This window comes from Leptonychotes weddellii, chromosome 2, assembly GCF_054177405.1.
Source record: "Leptonychotes weddellii isolate Sample4059 chromosome 2, ASM5417740v2, whole genome shotgun sequence".
Taxonomy (NCBI): Eukaryota; Metazoa; Chordata; class Mammalia; order Carnivora; family Phocidae; genus Leptonychotes; species Leptonychotes weddellii.
In genome coordinates, this window is record NC_138370.1 from 30,134,516 (window position 1) to 30,159,991 (window position 25,476).

The window sequence follows — 25,476 nt, forward strand, 5'->3', positions numbered from 1 at the left end:
GGTTGATTCCCTTCGTAGCTCTGACTCGGGGACTGTAAGAGTCCCCTACTAGATTATTTGAATTGAGTCAGAGCAAGGGGCAAGAGTGTGTACATCCCCACCTCGATACAGTTGAGCCTGGACAGGTGTCTCACTGACATCTCTTCTCTTGGAAAAGGGAGCAAACATTCTTAGATAATTGGTCATTTCTTATAATAAAACAAAAGTGTAATAAAAGTCACTAATCCCCACCCATTGTTCAAGAATGGTTTGACTTGAAAGGACTACATATATTCTAAAATAATAATAATTAGAAAGGAATAAACATGGAGTATATGAAATATAAACATAAAATGTAAGATAGAAAAACACAAAATCCAAAGTGAACGAAAAAACTCTATGTACTGCCTCACAGGTGCCGCATACTGTTCTAAGAGCTTGACATATATCCCGTCTTTCCAACTTGTTGAACAATTCTAAAAGTTAGTATGGTTGTCCCCCTTTTCAGATCAGGAAACAGAGATTTAGGGAGTTAGTTATTATCCTGGGGCACCTGGGTGGCTCAGTCGTTAAGCGTTTGCCTTCGGCTCAGGTCATGATCCCAGGGTCCAGGGATTGAGCCCCACATCGGGCTCCCAGCTCAGTGGGGAGCCTGCTTCTCCCTCTCCCTCTGCCTGCTGCTCCTCCTGCTTGTGCTCTCTCTCTCTGTCAAATGAATGGATAAAATCTTTAAAATAAATAAATAAATAAATAAGTATCCTGGGAAATTCTTTGTTAAAGTATAGCATTAAAACGCCAACCCAGGTAATATGATCCCAGAGATATATTCTGTAGTAGTCTAATGGTCTACCTTTACATGGTCTGATAAAAGATCCTTGTAAAAGCTCAGGAAATAAATGTAGGAGAAAAATAAATCTATTTTAAAAATGAAAGCCACTGATAATAAGACTAATGAATAACAGAGTAGACACGGTGGTAAACCCCAATACGTGATATTATAGTCAGATTTGAGAATAGAAAGTAATTATATAAAACTGGTGGTAGAGAAAACCTAAGAATGTGTGATGGTGAATTTTGTGTGTCAGCTTGGCTGGGACATATTGCTCAGATAGTTGGTCAAATTTTGTGGGTGTTTCTGTGAGGGTGTCTTTGAATAAGATTAACATCTAAATCAGTGGACTTTGAATAAAGCAGAAATGTCCTCCATAATGTGGATGGACCTCATCCAATCAGTTGATGTCCTAAATAGGACAAAAGGATGGACCTTCCCACAGAATTGTTCAGCCAACTGCCTTAAGACTGGAAATGTATAATTATGTGAGCCAGTTCCCTATAATAAATCTAATTATAACAAATTGTAATAAGTGTTCAATTTTTCTGGGGAATCCTGACTAGTGGAGTATGAAAGACTGATAAGAGAAATTCAAGATAATTAAAATTGCCATTCATGAATAAAATAGCACCCAGAATATTCCAGGTTATTAAAGAATAAAACCTTGTTGAATAAAAGAATCCTGAATTTGAAAATTTTCTCAAGAAACCCTGATAAAAACTGGCAACACCAAGATATAATGTGGTTAATATTCTGGACTTAATGAATAATTCAATAGGAATCTTGGCATCAAAGAGAGTCAACCTCAAAGGTGGAAAAACTCAGATTGGCTTTAGCCTTTGCCAAAATGAAGTGCTCATAAGATAGTCAAGAATGTCTATCTAGGGGATGTAGAGAATGGCCTTTTTAAGGGGTGTAAAATATCCTAACATTTTTTTTACCCAGTCCAGTTGCCATTATGGTATAAAAACATTCTTTCTTTTTCAAGAATTCTGACTATGGGATTTTGAGGCATTATTACTTAAATCAGTACAGGAAAAGAGGAATTAAATAAAACAATTCAACATGTTTATGTAGAAAGCCATAAGATCTAATCAGTAGTTCCAGAAATTTCATTTGGCAAAATTCAATACCCATTTGTGATAAAAACTAGGAAGAGGAAACTTCTTTGATCTACTTAAGAACATCTATGAGTATCTACAGCTAACATAATGAATGTAAGTGACTGAATGTTTTGCCTCTGTTACGGACTGCTTGCTGTGTTTCCCAAATTTATATGCTAAAACTCTAACCCCCAGTAGGATGGCATAAGGAGGCCTTTGAAAAATAATTAGGATTAAATTAGGTCATTTGTGAGCATAGGGTCCTCATGATGGGATTAATGCTTTTATTAAATAATGAATCATGGAACACTACATCAAAAACTAATGATGTAATGTACGGTGATTAACATAACATAATAAAAAAAAGAAAAAAAAGGAAGAGACATGGATCTCTCTCTCTCTCTGCTTTGTCATGTGAGTATACAAAAGGAAGATGGCCATTTGCAAACGAGGAAGAGTGCTCTCACCAGACACCACATCTGCTGATGTCTTGATCTTGAATTTCCCAGCCTCCGGAACTGTTGAGAAATAAGTGTTTGTTGTTTAAGCCACCTAGTCTATGGTATATTTGTTATAGCCTGAACTGACTAAAACAGACCCTAAATTAGGAATAATTCAAGGCTGTCTGCCCTCACTATTTCCAGTCAACGTTTTACTAGAGTTTCTGGATAGTACAATAGGAAAAAGAATAATAATAAATGCCATACATTTTTTTAAAGGAAAAATATAACCTTATATTTTTAGTGACCTAACTCTGTTTGTAGATCACAAAGAAAATCTTCCAATGCTATCAGGACTATAAGAGTGTCTAGCAAAGTCAAAGGAAACAAAGATATTGACATTGTTAAGATGTTTGTTTCCCCCAGTTGATCTATAGATTCAGTGTAATCCCACTTTTGATAATTCCAGGAAACATTTTCATAGATATTAGTTTTCAAATTCATAAGGAAATGTAAAGATCTTAGAATAGTCAAACAGTTTTAGGGCGCCTGGGTGGCTCAGTTGGTTAAGTGACTGCCTTCGGCTCAGGTCATGATCCTGGAGTCCCTGGATCGAGTCCCGCATCGGGCTCCCTGCTCAGCAGGGAGTCTGCTTCTCCCTCTGACCCTCCCCCCTCTCATGTGCTCTCTCTCATTCTCTCTCTCTCAAATAAATAAATAAAATCTTTAAAAAAAAAAAAAGAATAGTCAAACAGTTTTAAAAAGAACAAAATGGAGGAATTACATTACTTTTTTTTAAAGGGCAGATAGTACATATTTTAGGCTTGTGAGTTATATGATCTGTTGCTGCTACTTCACTCTATCTTTGTAGCATGAAAGCAGCATCAACAATATATAAACAAATGGGCGTGGCTTTGTTCCAGTAAGATATTTTTTACAAAACAGATGGCCATACCTTGCGTCATTGTTTGCTGACCTCTGCTATAGAGATATATACTGTATTATTGGTGTAAGTATAGACATATAGATCAGTGAAACAGAATAGATCAGAAGTAGACGCACATGCTATTGGCAGACTGATTTTCCACAAAGGTGCTAGGGACTTTAAAAGGTTAAAGAATGATCTCTTCAATAAATGTTGCTGGAAGACTGGACATCTGTAGGGAATAAAATGAATCTTGACCCTTATTCACAAAATTGAATTAGAGTGTAGACTTAAATGTCAAAGCTAAACATAAAATTTCTAGTAGGGAACTTAGGAGAAACCAAAATAATGAGCCATAAGCATGTGAAAAGCTGTTCCACATTAATCATCAGGGAATTGCAAATTAAAACCTCAGCAAGATATCAGCACAGACCAACAAGAATGGAAACAATGGAAAAAACAATACCAAATATAGGCAAAAATGCAGAGCAGTTAGAACTCTTATTAATTCTTGGCGACAATGCAGAACAATCAAACTACTTTAGAAAGCAATCTGGTACTTTTGTATTACTTTACACACCCACAATTATCATACAACTCAGGTATTCTAAATATTTCTAAATATTTCCCAAGAACAATGAATATAACTGTACAAAGATCTGTACATAGATATTTATAGCAGCTTTATTTATGATAGCTAAAAGGTCTAAATAATCCAAAATATTGCTGACAGAAAAAAGCTGAAATAAAACAAAAATATTTATTGGGGTCTCAGAATTACAATTCAGTGAGCACAGATTTCAGTAGCAACCCAATTGTGTCCCCCTAGGGAACAAAAGTGAAGGTTTTATTTTAAAGACAAAAGGGGATGCTTGCATATGTTGTTTACAAAGATTTTGATTGTTGTTGGCAGAAAAGTAAACTAGGCTAAACATAATTGATTCCTAAGGCTGTCACCAAACAAAAATTTGTTACTATAGCAAGTTGCAGATAAATTTGTGCAGAGTCCTAGGAATATTTAAGGCTGCGCCCAGTTCAGAAGTTCAGGGTACTACCCAGTGAGGATGTGTATATGGCCTACCTCCTTAATGGCCTCCAGTTCCATTTTAAAACCCCTTGACAAAAGTGACCCCATTTTATTCCACCTTTCACATCATTGACAGGTAAATGCATAATCAAAATTTAGTGTATTTCTAAAATGGCACACTACTTAGCAATAAAAACTAATGAATTACTAATAATCACAACAACATGGGGAATGCTGAGTAAAAAAAGTCAGATATAAAAGAGTACACACTATATGATTCCAGTTATATAAAATTCTGGAATAGATTATTCTAAGCTATGGTGAGAGAAAGTAGATCCTTGGTTGCCTTCAGCAATTGCCTTTGGCAATTGACTTGGAAGAGCAAGTTAGAAATTACCTCTATCTTACTTATGGAAATTGTCACATGGGTATTTACATCAGTACCAATTCATGTAACTGTATTTTAAAACGGACACATTCCATTGCGTGTAAGCCACAAGTTAATGCAGAATTAAAATAATGAGAAAATAGAGGAAACATTTGGAGGACAGTCGATTAGAGTTTATTTAGGTTGGGGAAGGGTCTTGGAAGAAGGTTTTGAGAGGAAGGAAACATGGGTTCTCCCTCCAGTAACTTTTTGAGGATTTTAATTATCAGGAATAAAATCTTCTGATTTGTTCCTAAAATTTGTATTTGGAATCTGCTTATTTATTCAGTGGACATTTATTCTCTTATTTTCTAATTATCTATATCTTGATGAATCTGTATCTGTTTTTCTCTGTATCTATACCTTTCTTTGGGTATGTATGTATATATATGTGTATATATACATATATATACTTATATAATGTTCATGATAATTACAAACAATATAAGAATTTTAAACATGTTTTATTTAACTCACAATGTCCTCTGTTTCACAGGAAAAGTCAGATGTTGCACTATTGAAAAGAGTTCTGAAAATACAAATTGTTATGGATAAAGCCTTGGTATGTATTATTGATATACGTCATCATATCTTTGTCTTGTGTTTAAGTTCAAAGGGAATATGAAAAAGAAACTTGCCTTGTTTGCAATGTAGATATTTCACTCTGTTCACAGTATGTATTTCCGGATAGCAGGACAGAAAAAAAAGGTTGTCAGTTGCTTTTACATTGACATACAGGGGCCAATATTTATGGTATTGATTTCCAAATCAGTATAGAATTCTAGCAATAATGTATAACTCTGTATGTATGCAAGGTTCTACTACACTATAATCTACTGGATTACAACTAGCTATAGATATTTTTAAATCCACTCATGGTGAACTCTTCTCCTTAAATCAATTTCCATTTTATTTTATTTTATTATTATTTTTGATTTACATTTTAAAACAAGCTATTTCGTTTATTACTCAGTTAAAGATCCTTGTTGTTAAATATTATCTTTTATGAGATTACCTTATGCTGTATAATTGCTTGAGTTCTCTAGTGGAAGTTCTGTATTTCAAAAATGAGATTTATTCATAGGAATATCCATTTAGTTATGGAAATTCTTGTTTATACAGTCAGTTTGAGCAAAGTCATATGAGTAGCAACTTAAAAAATCAGATTTGTCCATTATCACTGATAATTTTTGCATAAAGTGTCTCAATGAGAGTCATAATGTCATGATTTTGTTCATAAAAGAAATATTTAAAAAAATAAAAGGAAATATTTAGATCTTTAAATAATTAAAAAAAATCAGTAACAGTAAAGAATAGACAGACAAAAAATAATAAAGAAAAAACACACATAGTTTTATAAATCAGGGGGTAAATTATATGCAGACATGTTCTGTTTTTAATGTATACATGTGTATATTCATATACCTTTGTCTTATATATGCTATTTTGTAAGTTATTTTATAATGTTTTCCCACATATTAATGAAATATATTATTTCAATTTAATTTTGAAGTTCACATAGTGTCCAATTAATCTATTTAATATAATTTAATTTACTAACTGATTTACTAAGTGCTCTATCTGTGTTCCTTTCTAGTCTTTGTTGCTTTTCGTCTTTTTTTCCCCTACTCAGAGAGTCCCCTTTAGTATTTCTTACAGGGCTAGTTTAGTGGTCATGTACTCCTTTAGTTTTTATGTGTCTGGGAAACTCTTTATCTCTCCTTTTCTGAATGACAGTCTTGCTGGATAAAGTATTTTTGGCTGCATATTTTTCCCATTTAGCACATTAAATATATCCTGCCATTCATGTCTGGCCTGCCAAATTTCTGTGGACAAATCTGCTGTGAACCTGATCTGTCTTCCCTTGTAGATTAAGGACTTTTTTTTTTCCCCTTGCTCCTTTCAGGATTCTTTCTCCATCCCCTCACTTTCCATCTGCAGGTTTCTTTAGGTTTAAAATGAGTCTCCTGTAGGCAATATAGAGATAGGTCTTGTTTTTTTTATCCATTCTGACACTCTAGGTCTTTTGATTGGAGCATTTATTCCATTTACATTCAGAGTAATTGTTGATATATATGAATTTAATGTCATTGTATTACTTGTTAAGTTATTGTTTCTGGAGATTTTCTATGCTCCTTTCTAGTCTTTGTCACTTTTGGTCTTTTCTTCCCACTCTTAGAGTCTCCTTTAATATTTCTTGTAGGGCTGGTTTCATGGTCATGAACTCCTTTAGTTTTTGGTTGTCTGGGAAGCTCTTTATCTCTTCTATTCTGAATGATAGCCTTGCTGGATAGAGCATTCTTCGCTACATATTTTCCCCATTCATCACATTGAATATATCATGCCACTGTCTTCTGACTTGCCAAGTCTCTCTGGAGAGATCTGCTCCTAGCCTTACTGGTCTTCCCTTGCAAGTTAGGGATTTCTTTTTCCTTGCTGCTTTTAGGATTTTTTTCCCTATCTCTATATTTTGTAAATTTTACTATGGTATGTCTTAGTGTTGGCCTGCTTTTATTGATTTTGATGGAAGTTCTTTGTGCCTCTTGGATTTGGATGTCTGTTTCCTTTCCAGATTAGGGAAATTTAGCTATTATTTCCTCAAATAAACTTTCTGCCCCTTTCCCCTCTCTTCTTCTTCTGGTACTTGTATGATATGAATGTTATTACACTCTATGGAGTTGCTGAGTTCCCTAAGTCTACATTCATGATCCAATATTTTTCTTTCCTTCTTCTTTTCAGCTTCATTATTTTCCATTATTCTATATTCTGTATCACTTATTCATTCTTCTGCTTCTTCCATCCTTGTGGTCATTACATCCAGTTGGTTTTGCATTTAGGTTATAGCATTTTTTATTTTGGCCTGACTTGTTTTTAGGTCTTTTATCTCCGTGGAAAGGTACTCCCTGGTGTCTTCTATGCTTTCCTCAAGCCCAGCTAATATCCTTATGATTGTTGCTTTAAATTCTGGACCAGGCATATTACTTATATCTGTTTTGATTAGATCCTGTGACATTTTCTTGTTTTTTCTTTTGCGATGAATTCCTCCATCTTGGTATTTTGTCTAGGTTTCTGTCTTTTTCTGTGTGTTAGGAAAGCCTGTTATGTTTCCTGCTCCTGAGAGTAATGGCCTTAAAGGGCCTGGTGTTGCAGGAAGTGTCTTTGGTGTATGCTGTGTACACTCTGATGCTGTGTTTTGGCTGCTCTTTCCTTCAGGTCAGCCCTCTGCAGTTTCTCCTTGCCTGCAATGGGGAGTGTTTGGACCTTGTCCAGAGTGTGGCAAGTTTTAACTAGGTGTACTCTGGTCTTCCTGTTAAAAGAGGCCTGATGATATTTCCACTAGAGCTGAAGCTTTATAACACTATGGTCAGTAGACTTGGTGCATATAGAGGTTTTTGCTGGTCTTCTGGGGTAGGGAACTGCTGCTCTCAGGCACACTTGCCCTAGTTAAGAAGCACCAGCAGAATGTGAGCAGGCATGGTTTGTTGTAATTGGCTCAGGTCTCTATTGTTGATGGGGCTATGCCGTTCACTGAAGTCAGTCTGTGCTGATGGGTATGGGAGAAAAGTGGCACTGGCCTTGTCCCTTGTCTCCAGAAAGGTGAGTTCACACCCACCTCTGTACAGGAAGCCCTCACAGAAGAGCAAAGTCTCCTCTTATGTGTCAGAGGCATCTCTCAGTTCCCTACCTTCTCCCTGTCTGTGTCTGGGTTATCTGCCTGCCAGGTAGTGCAGTGCACCTGTGTTTTATCTTAGACACACTGGATGAATTTCAAAATTCCAAACTTTAGGAACCTGTTGTGGTACAGACCCATGCTGGTCCTCTGGGAGAGGGTCTTGCTGGGCTGGGGCTTGTGCTGGTTTGTCCCAAAGGGGCAGTCACACCAATGCACAGGAGCTGGGAGTTTAGAGTAATACACAGCAAAAAACCTGAGTCCAGGTTAGCCACCTTGGCAGGTGTCTGTGCCCCTATGCTTAAGGGGCAGGGGGGAGCACATGGTGCCCACCAGTTCTTTTGTCTCTGATAGGCAAAGCCATCTATCCGAGATACACTCCAAAAAGAGGGAATATCTCTCCCAGTGCATCTCTGGGGATCTTCAGATAGCACCATCAGCTCCTGGCATCTACCCTCCTTCTCCATAGGAGCACTGCGGCACCCACTGGGCTCCACACCACCCACAACACAGAAGTATAAAACTCCAGTCTTTGAGTTCTGCTGGTTGTAAAAACTTAAGATAATCAGCTTCTCTTGTTTTCCCAGTCAATGACTTTGGGGAAGAGTTTTCCCTCTGTGATCCCCTGTGCACTGCTCTCTCTCTCTCCTTCTCTCTCTCTCTGTCTGTCTGTCTGTCTATCTCTCTCTCTCTCCCCTCTCTCCATGAGCAGGGCTCCCTTCCTTCTGCAGCACCCATGATTCTTTTCTCCCCAAAACTGTGTCTCCACACCTCTGACCCTGCATGATGTGACCTCTTCTCTCCCTCCAGTCATGCAGTTTGTTCTGTCAGCCCTCAGATCCATTTCTTGGGTGTTTAGAATGATCCAGTATTTATTTAGCTGTGTTCCAGGGATGAGGCAAACATAGGGCCCTCCTACTACTCTACCATCTTAACTAACCCCGGGGATTTAGATTTTGATTTTTGTTGTTACATGGGGAATAATACTATTTGGCCTAAAACTAAGATCACAAGTAGTGGCATTATGCTTTGCCACAGCCACTCCCACGAGGTTATTAACATTAAATCTAGACGGCTTATTTTCCTCTCTCCACTTAGCTAGATACCTTCTTACCATTCCAATAACAACAGAAGGCATTTCCAATACAAATGACATCATGCAAAACAAAACAAAACAAAGAAACCCAAAACTATGACTAAAAACTCCAAGAGTTCCTTAAAATATGCTATGATTAGTATTTCTTCTTTTATGTTTAATTTATCTGTCTTCAATTTTAAAGTCTGGTTCTGTAAACAGAATATTGATAGGTCTTTTTTCTCTATTCAGTCAGAGAATCTCTGCCTCTTCATTAGAACATTCAGTTGAATTATGTATACCAAAGTTACTGATAACTATGGATGTAGGTTAAGTGCTGCTCTCCTATTAGTGTTCTATTTGTCCCATCAATTATTTACTCCTCTGTTCCTCCTTTATTACCCTTGGATTAGTAGGTTATTTTCAGCATGTTTTTATTTACTATATTGTTTTCTCTGCTATACCCCTTTATCCCCTACCTCTTACCCCAGTGGTTTCTCTAATGGTTCCAATGAACATTCCTAACTTTTTACAATCTAGACTTAATGTTATACCACTTCACATACAACGTAAGAGCCTTACAACAGCGAAGTTCCATAGAACCCCTTCGTGATGTTAGTGTAATATATTTTTATTTCTTCATATGTTATAAACCACAAGATGAATTATTTTAAATTATTCAACTGTTTAAAGAAATTAAGGAAAGGAAAAAAGCATTTCATTTTTTCCCCACATTTTAATATTTCCAAAATTCTTCATTCCTTCTTGTAGGTCTGTGTTTCTGATATTTTTGTTTAGCCTGTTGATGAAGTCTCTTCAACTTTTGTTCATATGAAATTTTTATTTTATCTTCATTTTTAAAAAAGATTTTATTTATTTGAGAGAGAGAGCACATAAGCAGGGCGAGGGGCAAAGGGAGAGGGAGAAACAGATTCTCGGCTGGGAAGGGAAGCCTGATGCTTGAAACCAGGACCCTGAGATCATGACATGAGCTGAGGGCAGATGCTTAAGCGATTGAGACACCCAGGCACCCCTTACCTTCATTTTTTTAAACATCTTATTTGGAAATATTTTCAAGCTTTCATAAAGGTTGTAAGAATAAGAATAATGAAAGAACACCTATATTCTCTTTTCTTAGATTTATTGTTTAACGTTATATCCCATTATCACTTGTGCTCTCTCTATTTGAAAGTAAGTTGTAAATTGCATCATGGAGCTTTTAGAGAGTTATCCATGTAAGTAAAAATAACATCATTAAAATACTTTTTATCAAGTATTACTATAAGTATTTTAATCAAATAACACTGTATTAATATATCTTAATTGCATTGTGGTTGGGCAATGTGATCTAAGTGACACTTATGTTTTATAGTCAAATAACTATTTTATGGCCTAATATAAGTCAATCTATGTAAAAACACCATTGTATAGTTGAAAAAAATATCTCATTGTTTTATATAAACTTTTATATATACATATCTAAATTTTGCTTTAATTTGAAAACTCTTGTATTTATTGTTAATTTGTCTGCTTGATCTAGTAATGATTAAGAGAACTATGTAAAAATCTCTTATAATTTTGTTAAATTTTGTTTTATACATTTGGTTGCTATGCTATTAGTTATAGTCAAGTTTAGAATGCTTCCATCTTTCTTGATAATTGAATATTTTATTAATGCACTGTGATAATTATTATTTCCACTTTTTGCTTTTAAGCTTTTTAAATGTAATTATCATATGACTTATACTTTTTGTCTATTATTTTCTTGGTTATATATTTTCATCCTTTGACTCAATATCTCTATGTACTCATAATTTAGAGGTTTTTATTTTAATTTGCATGTAGTGGATTTTTTTTTAAAGTTTCATTTACCTAGTATTTGGTCTGTTGATAATTTGTGATTATTGACATATATGGATTTATTTCCATAGACCCATTTTTGTATTCTTTTGTCTTGCTTTTCATGTATTCAGTTTTGCAAAGGATCACCTTCACTCATATCACACATTGCTGCATTGTGTAAATATACAATATAGTTTATTGGGAAAGGTTACATACAGAGAAATAGCAAAGTATAAATAGTCTCTAAGGACCTAGGAGGATAACATCTCTTTTGTCCAAATCAGAGAACTGTATCGATTACGTTTTATTTTCTGTTAGTAGTTTTTGGCAGACTTGCTGAAGATTATTGAAGATAGAAAGTTGCCACTTTTTATGTTTTCCGCTAACACTTAGAAATGTGTACATACACATAATTAGAAATATTTAGAGAAAATATTATGATTTATGTTCCTTTGAATGAAGACATTTTCTTGAGATTACTAGCTGTAATGGTCCTCAGAGCTCTGTGTTTAGAAACCACACTGTTTATCAGGATATATTGTCATCTCTTAGTGGGATGAAGACAAATGATAGCAGCATACTATAGTAGAAAAAAAAAAGACTTACTAGTTTAGTTAGTTGGGGACTTGAGTTCTGGTTCTTACCCTCAGTAGTTCTGCAATCTTATAAACTTAACTTTTGACTCTTAATTTCTGTATGTGTGAAGAGGAAGTTAATGACAACCTTCTTATTTTAAGATTATTGATTAATATATAAAGTCTCTAGGTTTATGCCTAAAACTTACTAAGTACTTGGTAAACCTTAATATTTTTTTCCTTTCACTTGAACACTGCATTATTTTAACATTTTATATCCATTTAAAATGTGATAGTTCAGTAATTTTCACTAACAGTTAAACAAAATTTGTCTTTCAGTATGATTATATGGGCTCTGAAGTGGCAGTTGCAGCTGAGAAAGTTGTCCATATCTTTGGTCTAATCAACACTGTAAGTATTTATGTTTCATTTAAGTAAGAAACATTCCTATTAATGCAGTAATACTGTTTGTACAAATAGCATATCCAGTTTTTTAAAAATGTAATCCTACCAACTGGTTTCATCCATCAATGAATGGATTTCATTTCCAAAAAGGAGTAAATTGAATATATTAGCATTATGTATAGAGATGTAATGTTATATTTATGATTACCTAAAAACTATATATTATGTATCTTCTGTTTTCAGATGTTTTCCCAGCTCAACATAACTATTATACTAACTTCTTTGGAGCTCTGGTCAGATCAAAATAAGATTTCACTTAGCGGGGATGCTAATGAAGTACTACAAAGATTTGTGTCATGGAAAGAATTTTTGTCTCAAAGGTCCCATGATATGGCATACTTATTAATGTAAGTACCTTATTTGTATTGACATAGGGTTGTCAAATTATTTCATATGTTAGCTATCAAGATTATATACAAAATGTGTTATATGTAATGACAAGACACTTCAAAAAACGTTATATGCATACTGTGTTGACAAATTGCAAAATATAAAATTCTGAAAACAATGTAAGACACTAAGTCATAGTGGGTCATTATTCTCCACTAGGCTTTTTATCTATGGAAATGTAAGAAACTTGAAAATTTGGAAAGCCTTGAGATAAACAGGGGTCCTCAATGATTTTAAAGATTTTCTCAGAGGTAAATAATTAAAACTATCATTTGAACTTTAAACACAATGTAAATTAGTTAACAGAATGCAATAATTGCATATAATGCTGGTTAAAATACTATATATCAAATTAGTAATGTGGTTACCATCCGGTATAGCTATACTGACCTAAGGTGCAGCTATTTAACTACTTGCACTATTTTTTTCAAGAGTCTTTATATAGGTTCTGTTAATAGTTTGATTATTGAGATGGAAATAATAAAAATTCTGAAGATCTGAATAATATGCAATATATTTATTAATCTATTGGTGTTTCCTGTGGAATTTAGGGTCAGGTTTGTGGACTCAGGAGCTACAATAACTAAGGACTGAAATGTATGAGGACACTTGCTACCTTCTCTTTTTTTTCTTGATGAGTCTACTGAGTATTCTCTTTATCTCCCTGTCCTCTAATCCAACATTTTTTTACATGCTTTAGGGGTTCACTATATGCAAATCATGGCAGTGAGCTGTCCTGACTTGTACATCTTCAAATTATATCTATCCAGTGGTGGCAACAGTGGTGATTAATGTTTTGGAAGGATTAGGCACCACTTGGTTTTGGACTGTGTATCATATAATGTTAAAGTAGACTTTAGAACTTAACTTTGTAGGAACTGTGGGAGATTACCCAAATACAAAATGATTGAAAGCATGAGATGTGATATGTAATATTTGTATTTAAAAAAACACATAGCTTTATTGAGAAATCCAATTCTTAAAAGGTCACTAAGTTAGTAGTAATTTAAAGTGCATTTATTCAGAAGAAAAATTTTATTATTTAGTTATAGGGACCATCTTAATTATGTGGGAGCAACATATCATGGAATGGCATGCAATCCAAAGTTTGCTGCAGGAATTGCTCTGGTATGCATTTTATTCCCATCTATTCAGTAATTATATAATGTTTTGAAATATCTACTTCAAGGAAGAAAATATGTATAGTATATCTGCCATGATGTTTTTACAAATTTTTCTAAGAGTATGCTTTTTTTTTTTTAGATTTTGAAACTCAAATGTTATAATTTTAAAAGTTTTTGCTATTGTGGTAAAATGCAAATAACAAAAAATTTACCGTTTTTACTAGTTTTAAATGTACAATTCAATAGTGCCAAGTATGTTCACATTGATGTGAAACAGATCTTCAGAACTTTTCATCTTGCATAAATAAATATTTGTACTTTTTGACGTACTTCCCCCATTTTCCAGAAAATCTAGCTTCTGGAATCTACCATTCTACTCTCTGTTTCTGTGAGTATGACATTTTTAAATTCCACATATAAGAGAGATCACATAATATTTGTCTTTTTCTGTCCAGCTTGTTTCACTTAGCATGATTTCATCCAGGTTCATCCATATTGTTGCAAATGGCAGGATTTCATTCTTTTTATGGCTAAATAATATATATATGTGAATTTAATATACATGTGAACATTCATATGTGTATGGCATTTTTTAATCCATTTATCAGTCAGTGGACACTTAGGTTATTTCCATTCCTTGGCTATTGTGAGTAATGTTGCAATGAACATGGGAGTGCGGATAGCTCTTCAAGATACTGATTTCAATTATTTTGGATATATACCAGGAGTAAGGTATTTGCTGGATCATGTAGGAGTTCTATTTTTAATATTATGAGGAATCATCATACTTATTTTCAGGTGGTTGCACCATTTTATAATCCCACCAGCAGTTTACATTTTATATTCATCACATCTTTATCAATACATTATTTTCTGTTATTGTTGTTTTTTAATAGCAGCCATCCTAAGTGGTATGAGGTGATATTTCATTGTGGTTTCGATTTGCACTTCTATGATTACTAGTGATACTGAACATCTTTTCATATACTTTTTGCTTTTTGTATATTATCTCTGGAAATAATATCTACTCAAGTTCTTAGTCTTTTTTATTTTTTATTTTTTTTACCATATAATCCAGCAGTTGTCCTCTTCAGTGTTTCCCAAATGAGTTGAATACTTTTATCTGCACAAAAACCTGTGTGAATGTTTGTAGCAGCTTTATTCATAATTGCCAAAGATTGGGCTCAACCAAGATGTCCTTCAAGAGATGAATGGATAAACAAACTGGAGTAAATTAATATAAAGGGATACTATCCAATGATTTTTTTTTTTAAGTGAGGCATCAAGCCATGAAAAAACTTAAGTGCATAGTGGTTAGTGAGAAAAGCCAATCTGAAAAGGCTACATACCATATGAGTCCAACTATATGACTTTCTGAAAAAGGAAAAACTGTGGAGATGGTAAAAAGATTATAGGTTGCCAGGGGTTTGTGTCTTGTTGCCATTCTTACTTGCCATGTGTGCTTTTTTTTTTTTTTGAAGACAAAAATTCTACTTACAAAGTGTAATGGTATTCTGCCTTTAAAAAAATTAATTTGACTCTCTTCCAAAACTATTTCTGAAGTCAAAACCGATTACAAATTCAACCCTTAAGAATCCGTGTATTTTTTTATCTAAGTGTTCATTAAAAAATAATATAGTTACTGAAACAGTGCATATTCTTCTCAAAAAACTTTTAAAGCTTATTGGTATTTAATATGTAATAAAAGCATATGATAGCATTAATCTTATTTAGGTATATGTCAGTGCCATTTGGATTAAAAATACAATAACCCAAAAAGAAAAACAAAATTTACCCATTTTTTCTTATTTTCCATATCCCTAAGAAAATAATGAGCTTTGGCATAGTAGTTTCTTAAATCTGTATTTGCATTTAGGTAATATGGTCAAAAAGAAAAGATCAAAGAGGTGAAGAAATAATTTAGGCAAAAATTGTTTTGTTTTGTTTTTTGCATTTAGTATCCACAGGTGATAACTTTAGATGCATTTTCAGTTGTTATGGTACAGTTGCTTGGAATTAATCTGGGATTAACATACGATGATATCTACAATTGTTACTGTCCAGGAACTACATGCATAATGAATTCTGAAGCAATGTAAGATTTTATTTTTATCAAATCTATGTCTTCTTCTGGGAAATGTTTGTAGCAGTCACTGTTATATAATATCTTGCAATACAACTTGAGTAAGAATATTTTTTATTAAAGACAAAATGTACTTGTTTAAACTTATTTAATTTTTTTATTTCAATTCAGTTAACATATACTGTATTATTAGTTTCAAGGGTAGAATTTAATGATTCATCAGTTGCATATAATACCCATCATCATTATATCAAGTGCCCTCCTTTAGTACCCACCACCTAGTTACCCCATCCCCCCACCAACCTCCCCACCAAAAACCCTCAATTTGTTTCCTAGAGTTAAGAATCTCTTGTGGTTTGCCTCCCTCTCTGTTTTTATCTTATTTAAAGAGGAGTATTTGATATTGTACAGAATGTACTTAGGGGTTGGAGCAAGATGGTGGAGGACTAGGAGACCTAAATTTCATCTGGTCCCAGAAATTCAGCTAAATATTTACCAAACCATTCTGAACACCTACAAACTCAACAGGAGATCGAAGAGGAGAATAGCAGCAATTCTATGAACAGAAAAGGGACCACTTTCTGTAAGGTAGGATGTGTGGAGAAGTGAATCCGAGGCAATATCTGAGAAGATAGATCACTGGGGGTGGGACGTCACTCCAGTGGCTAAGCAGGGGGTGGAACCCTTGCTGGGACAGTGTGGTCTCAGGACCCTTGGGCTCATAGAAAGACCAGAGGGTGCATGAGTGTGGCAGAGTTCCCAGCTATCAGAGCAGGGAAACTGACTGCAAAGACAGCCGAGGAGTGGACTTTTAGCTCAGGGTTGCCATAAACTGTGATCCATGGCACAGTCGGGCCACTACTCTTCCAGCATGGACCCAACAAGCAGCAGGTCGGGGGAGACTCTCCTTCCTCCCCTAGGAGGAGTGGCATAGGTGTGCACCACAGGAATCTGCTCGGTTTGGAGACTTCAAACAGGGTTGTGTGCCAGAGATAGAAACGCTTGGTCACAGGCCAGGTGAGCATGGAGTGCAACCAGAGACCAGGGAGACAGGAATGACTGACTGCTTTTCTCTGAGGGCATACTGAGGAGTGGGGTCCTGAGCTCTCGACTCCTATGGGGCCAGAGACTGGGAGGTCACCATTTTCATTCTTGTCCTTTAAAGCTGTATGGAAAGCCTTCAGGGAATGAAAGCTACCAAGAGCAAACCTGAGCAGATTATTTACCCTGGCCCCTGGCAAGGGTGGTGGAAATTCCCCTCTGGCAAAGACATTTGAGAATCACTGCAACAGGCCCCTCCCCCAGAAGATCAGCAAGAACATACAGCCAAGACCAAGTTTACTGATCAATGAGAAAGGCAAACCTCCAGCACTAGGAGAATACAGCACATAGAATTCATAGCTTTTTCACCATGATTCTTTAGTCTTTCAAAAGTTAATTTTTAAAATTTTCTTTATTTTTTCTTTTTCTATTTCTTTTTTTTAAATTTTTCTTCTTTCCTTTTTCAACCAACATCTTATCAATTCCTTTTTAAAAATCTTTTTTAATTTTCATTTTTACAGTTATATTCTATCCTTTCATTGTATTTAACCTTATTTTTTGTATATATGTTTATCTTTCTTTAAAATTTTGGGATAGAGTTTCTTCTAACAGACCAAAATACCCTAAATCTAGTGTATGGCTTTGTTCTAGTCTCCTGCCTGATCACATTCTCTCCTTTTTTTTTTTTTTTCCTTTCTTTTCTCCCTGGTTTCGGGTCTCTTCTGATTTGTCTAATGTATATTTTTCTGGGGTCATTGTTACCCTTTTAGCATTTTGTTCTCTCATTCATCTATTCTCTGAACAAAATGACAAAACAGAAAAACTCACCTCAAAAAAACAAAAACAAAACAAAACAAAACAAGAGGCCATACCAACTGCCAGGGACCTAATCAATGGGGACATTATTAAGATGTTACTTTTGGGGTCTCTCTTTGCTTAGAGGACCCCTTTCAAGATTTCCTGTAGGGCTGGTTTGGTATTCACAAATTCTTTTAGTTTTTGTTTGCCCTGGAAGCTTTTTATCTCTCCTTCTATTTTCAGTGACAGCCTAGCTGGATATAGTATTCTTGGCTGCATATTTTTCTCATTTAGTGCTCTGAATATATCATGCCAGTCCTTTCTGGCCTGCCAGGTCTCTGGGTAGGTCTGTTGCCAATCTAATGTTTCTACCATTGTAGGTTACAGATCTTTTGTCCTGAGTTGCTCTCAGGATTTCTTCTTTGTCTTTGAGACTTGTAAGTTTTACTATTAGATGTTGGGGTGTTGACTTGTTTTTACTGATTTGGAGGGGGGTTCTCTGTGCCTCCTGGATTATGATGCCTGTTTCCATCCCCAAATTAGGAATGTTCTCTGCTATAATTTGCTCCGATATACCTTCTGCCCCTCTCTCTCTTTCTTCTTCTTCTGGGATCCCAATTATTCTAATGTTGTTTTGTCTTATGGTATCACTTATCTCTCGAATTCTGCCCTCATGATCCAGTAGTTGTTTATCTCTCTTTTTCACAGCTTCTTTATTTTCCATCATTTGGTCTTCTATATCACTGATTCTCTCTTCTGCCTCATTTATCCTAGCAGTTAGAGCCTCCATTTTTTATTGCACCTCATTAATAGCCTTTTTGATTTCAACTTGGTTGGATTTTAGTTCTTTTGTTTCTCCAGAAGGGGATTCTCTACTACCTTCTATGCTTATTTCAAGCCCAGCTAGTATCTTTATAATCATCATTCTGTATCTAGGTCTGACATCTTAATAATGTCCCCATTGATTAAGTCCCTGGCAGTTGGTATGGCCTCTTGTTTTGTTTTCTGTTTTTTTTTGGGGGGGGGTGATTTTTTCCATCTTGTCATTTTGTCCAGAGAATAGATGCATAAGAGAACAAATGCTAACAGGGTAACAATGTCCCCAGAAAATATACAGTAAACAAATCAGAAAAAACCTGAAACTGGGGGAAAAGAAAGGGAAAGAAAGAAAAAAGAACAAAAAGGAAAAGGAAAAAAACAAACAAACAAAAAACCAAAACAGAATATGATCAAATATGATCAGGCTGGTGGATAGGTCAGGGCCATAGACTAGATTTTGGGCATATTTTGTTCTGTTAGAAGAAAGTGCCTCCCAAAATTTTAAAGAAAGAAAAGTTATATATGTAAAAAATAAGGGTTAATACGATGAAGGGGTGGAATATGAGTGTAAAGATGAAAATTATAAAAGTTTTTATAAAAAGAATTGATAAGATAAGAAGTTGGTTGAAAAAAGAAAGAAGAGGGTTAAAAAAAAAAAGGAGAGAATGTGATCAGGCAGGAGACTAGAAGAAAACCATACACTAGAGATTTAGGGTATATTTTGGTCTGTTAGAAGAAACTGTATCCCAAAATTTTAAAGAGAGAACAACTTATATATATATACCAAAAATAAGGTTAACTACTCTGAAGGGATAGAATATGACTCTAAAAATTAAAAATAAAAAAGAGTTTTTATAAAAGGGATTGATAAATGCTATTACATGATGGTCATAGAAACTGCTATGTCACCTGATCATCTTTTTTTTAATATATATTTTTTATTGTGTTGTGTTGATCACCATACATTGCATCATTGGTTTTTGATGTGGTGTTCCATGGTTTGTTGTTTGCGTATGGCACCCAGTGCTCCGTGCAGAGCATGCCCTCTTTAATACCCATCACCAAGCTGACCCATCCCAAGGGAGTTTAGCAATAGGCTTCAATCTGCTCGGAATTGTTAAATAAAGAAAATCTTGTATGAAAAAAAATATATAAAAGGGATTGATAAGTTGTTGGTTGAAAAAAGGAAAAAGAAAAATTAAAAAAAAATAACGTTAAAAAAATTAACTTTGAAAGACTAAAGAGTCATGGGAAAAAAGCCATGAATCCTATGTGCAGTATTCCCCTAGCGTTGGAGTTCTGCTGTTCTCATTGATAAACTTGGTCTTGGCTGGCTGTTTTCACTGATCTGGGGGAGGGGCCTGTTAACGTGATTTCCAAAAGTCTTTGCTGGAGGTGGAATTGCCCCACCCTTGCCAGGTCCGGGCTAAGTAATCTGCTTGGGTTTGTTCTTGGAGCTTTTGTTCCCTGCAAGCTTTCTGTACAGCTTTGGAGGACAAGAGTGAAAATGGCAGCATCCCAATCTCCACCCTGGAGGAGCTGAGAACTTGGGGGCCCCACTCCTCAGTGAGCCGCCAGAGAAAAGCAGTCAGTCACTCCTGTCTCCCCGGTCTCCAGCTGCACTCCGTGCTCACCCGGCATTTCTGTCTCTGGCACCCGACCCCGTGTGGAGTCTTTAAACCCAGCAGATCCCTGCGGTGCGCTCCCACGCCACTCCTCCCAGGGGAGGAAGGGGAGTCTCCTCAGATCTTCTTCTTTTTGGGTCCATGCTGGAAGAACAATGGCCTGACTGTGCCACGGATCACGGTTTATGGCAACCCTGAGCTGAGAGCCCACTCCTCAGCTCCTTCTCTGCAGCTGGCTTCCCTGCTCCCATACCTGGGAGCTCTGCCACACTCAGGCACCGCTGGTCTTTCTGTGACCCCAAGGGTCCTCAGACCACACTGTCCCAGCGAGCATTCTACCCCCCACTTAGCCACCATAGCGATGTCCCTCAGTGGAGCAGACTTCTAAAATTTCCAATTTTGTGCTCTGCTGCTCTATCACTTGTCAGAAGCGGCTGACGGAGGCCCCCTCCCCCAAAGTCTATCCTCCTGAATATTGTCTCGGATTCACTTCTCCAAACGTCCTACCATCCAGAAAGTGGTTACTTTTCTGTTCAGAGAGTTGCTGCTATTTTTTTCTTCGATCTCCTGTTGAGTTTGTAGGTGTTTAGAATGGTTTGATCCCTATACAGCTGAACTCCTGGGACCAGACGAAATCCAGGTCTCCTACTCCTCTGCCATTTTGCTCCACCCCACCCAGACAAATTAGATTTTAAACCTAAGACTATAATAAGAGATGAAGAAGGACACTGTATCATACTTAAAGGGTCTATCCAACAAGAAGATCTAAGAATTACAAATATCTATGCCCCTAACATGGGAGCAGCCAATTATATAAGCCAATTAATAACAAAATCAAAGAAACACATCAACAATAATACAATAATAGGAGGGGACTTTAACACACCCTTCACTGAAATGGACAGATGATCTAAGCAAAAGATCAAGAAGGAAATAAAGGATTTAAATAACACACTGGACCAGATAGACTTCACAGACATATTCAGAACATTCCATCCCAAAGCAACAGAATACACATTCTTCTCTAGTGCCCATGGAACATTCTCCAGAATATATCACATCCTGGGTCACAAATCAGGTCTCACCTGTTACCAAAAGATTGCATCATTCCCTGCATATTTTTGGAGCACAGTGCTTTGAAACTCGAACTCAATCACAAGAGGAAAGTTGGAGAGAACTCAAATACGTGGAGGCTAAAGAGCATCTTACTAAAGAATCAATGAGTCAAACAGGAAATTAAAGAAGAATTAAAAGAATTCATGGCAGCAAAGCAGTCCTAAGAGAAAAGTATATAGCAATACAAGCCTTTCTCAAGAAATAAGACAGGTCTCAAATACACAACCTAACCCTACACCTAAAGGAGCTGGAGAAAGAACAGCAAATAAAGCCAAAACCCAGCAGGAGAAGAGAAATAATAAAGATCAGAGCAGAAATCAATGAAATAGAAACAAAAAGAACAGTAGAACAGATCAACAAAACTAGGAGCTGGTTCTTTGAAAGAATAGGATTGATAAACCCCTGGCCAGACTTATCAAAAAGAAAAGTGAAAGGACCAAATAAATAAAATCATGAATGAAAGAAGAGAGATCACAATAAAAGAAATACAAATAATTATAAGAACATATTATGAGCAACTATATGCCAGCAAATTAGATAATCTGGAAGAAATAGATGCATTCCTAGAGATGTATCAACTACCAAAACTGAACCAGGAAGAAATAGAAAAACTGAACAGACCCATAACCAGTAAGGAAATTGAAGCAGTAATTAAAAATCTCCAACAAACAAGAGCCCAGGGCCAGATGGCTTCCCAGGGGAGTTCTACCAAACATTTAAAGAATAATTAATACCTATTCTTCTGAAACTGTTCCAAAAAATAGAAATGGAAGGAAAACTTCTAAACTCGTTTCATGAGGCCAGCATTATCTTGATCTTAAAACCAAAGACCACACCAAAAAAGAGAATTATAGACCAATATCCCTGATGAACATGGATGCAAAAATTCTCACCAAAGTATTAGCCAATAAGATCGAACAGTACATTAAAAGTGTTATTCACCATGATCAAGTGGTATTTATTCCTGTGTTGCTAGGTTGGTTCAACATCCGCAAATCAGTCAATGTGATACAACACATTAATCAAGGAAAGAACAAGAACCATATGATCCTCTCAATAGATGCAGAAAAAGCATTTGACAAAGTACAGCATCCTTTCTTGATTAAAACTCTTCCCAGTGTAGGGATAGAGGATATATATCTCAGTATCTTAAAAGCCATCTATGAAAAACCCACAGCAAATATCATTCTCAATGGAGAAAAACTGAGAGCTTTTCCCCTAAGGTCAGGCATACAGCAGGGACGTCCACTATTACCACTGCTATTCAACATAGTACTAGAAGACTTAGCCTCAGCAATCGTACAACAAAATGAAATAAAAGGCACCCAAATCAGCAAAGAAGGTGCCAAACTCTTACTCTTTGCAGATGATATGATACTTTATGTGGAAAACCTAAAAGACTCCACCCCAAAACTTCTAGAACTCATACATGAATTAAGTAAAGTGGCAGAATATAAAATCAATGCACAGAAATCAGTTGCATTTCTATACACCTACAAGACAGAAGAAAGAGAAGTTAAGGAGTCAATCCCATTTACAACTGCACCCCAAACCATAAGATAGTAGGAATAAATCTAATCAAAGAGGCAAAGGTCTGTTGTACTCAAAACTATGGAATACTCATGAAAGAAATTGAGGAAGACACAAAGAAATGGGAAAATGTTCCATGCTTATGGAAGAACAAATATTGTTAAATTTCTCTGCTATTGTTAAATTTCTAGGTACTTATGCTAACTAGAACAATCTACACATTTAATGCAATCTCTATCAAGATTCCATCAACTTTTTTCAAAGAAATGGAACAAATAATCCTAAAATTTGATTGGAACCAGAAAAGACCCCGCATAGCCAGAGGAATGTTGAAAAAGAAAAGCAAAGCTGGCGGCATCACAATTCCGGACTTCCAGCTCTATGACAAAGCTGTCATCATCAAGACAGTATGGTACTGGCACAAAAACAGACACATAGATCACTGGAACAGAATAGAGAGCCCACAAATGGACCCTCAACTCTATGGTCAACTAATCTTTGACAAAGCAGGAAAGTATGTCCAGTGGAAAAAAGACAGTCTCTTCAACAAATAGTGTTGGGAAAATTGGACAGCCACATGCAGAAGAATGGAACTGGACCATTTCCTTGCACCACACACAAAAATAGACTCAAAATGGTTGAAAGACCTAAATGTGAGACAGGAATCCATCAAAATCCTATAGGAGAACACAGGCAGCAACCTCTTCGACCTCAGCCACAGCAACTTCTTCCTAGAAACATCACCAAAAGCAAGGGAAGCAAGGGCAAAAATGAACTATTGGGACTTCATCAAGATAAAAAGCTTTTGCAAAGCAAAGGAAACAATCAACAAAACCAAAAGACAACCTACAGAATAGGAGAAGATTTTTGCAAATGATATATCAGATAAAGGGCTAGTTTCTAAAATCTATAAAGAACTTAACCAACTCAACACCCAAAGAACAAAGAATCCAATCAAGAAATGGGCAGAAGACGTGGACAGACATTTCTGCCAAGAAGACATCCAAATAGCTAACAGACACATGAAAAAGTGCTCAACATCACTCAGCATTAAGGAAATCCAAATCAAAACCTCAATGAGATACCACCTCACACCAGTCAGAATGGCTAAAATTAATAATTCAGGGAACAACAGATGTTGGCGAGTATGCAGAGAAGGGGAACCCTCCCACATTGTTGGTGGGAATGCAAGCTGGTGCAGCCACTCTGGAAAACTATGGATTTTCCTCAAAAATTTGAAAATAGAGCTACCCTAAGACCCAGCAATTGCACTACTGGATATTTACCCAAAAGATACAAATGTAGTGATCCCAAGGGGCATGTACACCCCAATGTTTATAGGAGCAATGTCCACAATAGCCAAACTATGGAAAGAGCCTAAATGTGCATCAACAGATGAAGGACAAAGATGTGGTATACATATGCAATGGAATATTATGTAGCATCAAAAAACGAAATCTTGCCATTTACAAGATGCAGATGTAACTAGAAGGTATTATGCTAAGTGAAATAAGTCAAATAGAGAAAGACAATTATCATATGATCTCACTGATATGTGGAATTAGAGCAATAAGACAGAGGATCATAGGGGAAGTGATGGAAAAATGAAACAAGATGAAACCAGAGAGGGAGACAAACCATAAGAGACTCTTAATCTCAAGAAGCAACCTGAGAGTTGCTGGGGTGGAGGGGGTTCGGAGGGATAGGGTGGTTGGGTGATGGACATTGGGGAGGGTATGTGCTATGATGAGCACTGTGGTTTGTGATGACTGATGAATCACAGACCTGTACCCCTGAAACAAATAATACATTATGTGTTAATAAAAAGAAAAAGGAAAATGTGCTTAATATTTCTACATTCGATGTTACAGAGAACGTGAATGTTGATGATGACTTTCTGGGGGTTTACTAGAGTCTCGAGATGAAATTCATTCGTTCTAAAAGTATGTATTAAGCATCTACTGCTTTGCAGGATCGTGTTAGTCCTATAAATGGCTAACAAGATAATATGTCATAAATATCTTAACATATCAGGGTCTGAAAATTTAAAAGTAGACCTAGAAATAAACAAAGTATAAACAGCTTATTATAGATGCCAACAAATAAATAAATAGGGAACATATGGGGAGAATAAACTTTCTGATAAAGGAAGTTTTCTGAGGAAATACTTATGAGGGATATGAATTTGGTCATGTAAAGAGCTTGTTGAAAACTTTCCAGGCAAGCAAATTGATACTTGATTCGCAAGAAGCTTGAAAAGCTCAACAGACTAGAATAAGGATATTGAGAGATGGATAAAAAAAAAAAAAAAAAAAAAGAAATAGCTGGGACTATAAGGAAGAATGTTTTGGACATAAAGAAAAGAAAGTAAAATACAATGAGGCTAAAGCATAAGTCAGGGGAGGAAGGCAAGGTGATTCAGGAATGTGTATGAAAGAGTCTGACTGTACAATCAGGATGCAAGAGTTGGGATTTTGTGATAAATGTTAACCAAATACATTTTAAGTTGATTTATGCAGTATGGATAGTAAAAATTATCTTAAAATGAATTAAAATATATAAGAGGGAACAATATAGTAATATTTTGGAG

General features: G+C 35.8%; 1 protein-coding gene across 1 annotated transcript in view; it reads left to right on the forward strand.

Annotated features, from left to right (window-relative positions):
• The window catches only part of LOC102740164 (A disintegrin and metallopeptidase domain 3-like), a 425,273-nt gene that overhangs the window by 27,221 nt on the left and 372,576 nt on the right, over nucleotides 1–25,476 (forward strand). Inside the window, exons 6-10 of the mRNA XM_081812895.1 lie at nucleotides 5,230–5,295; nucleotides 12,235–12,306; nucleotides 12,544–12,707; nucleotides 13,797–13,878; nucleotides 15,833–15,969. Coding sequence (XP_081669021.1) covers nucleotides 5,230–5,295; nucleotides 12,235–12,306; nucleotides 12,544–12,707; nucleotides 13,797–13,878; nucleotides 15,833–15,969 — 521 coding nt within the window. The remainder of the gene's footprint in view (nucleotides 1–5,229; nucleotides 5,296–12,234; nucleotides 12,307–12,543; nucleotides 12,708–13,796; nucleotides 13,879–15,832; nucleotides 15,970–25,476) is intronic.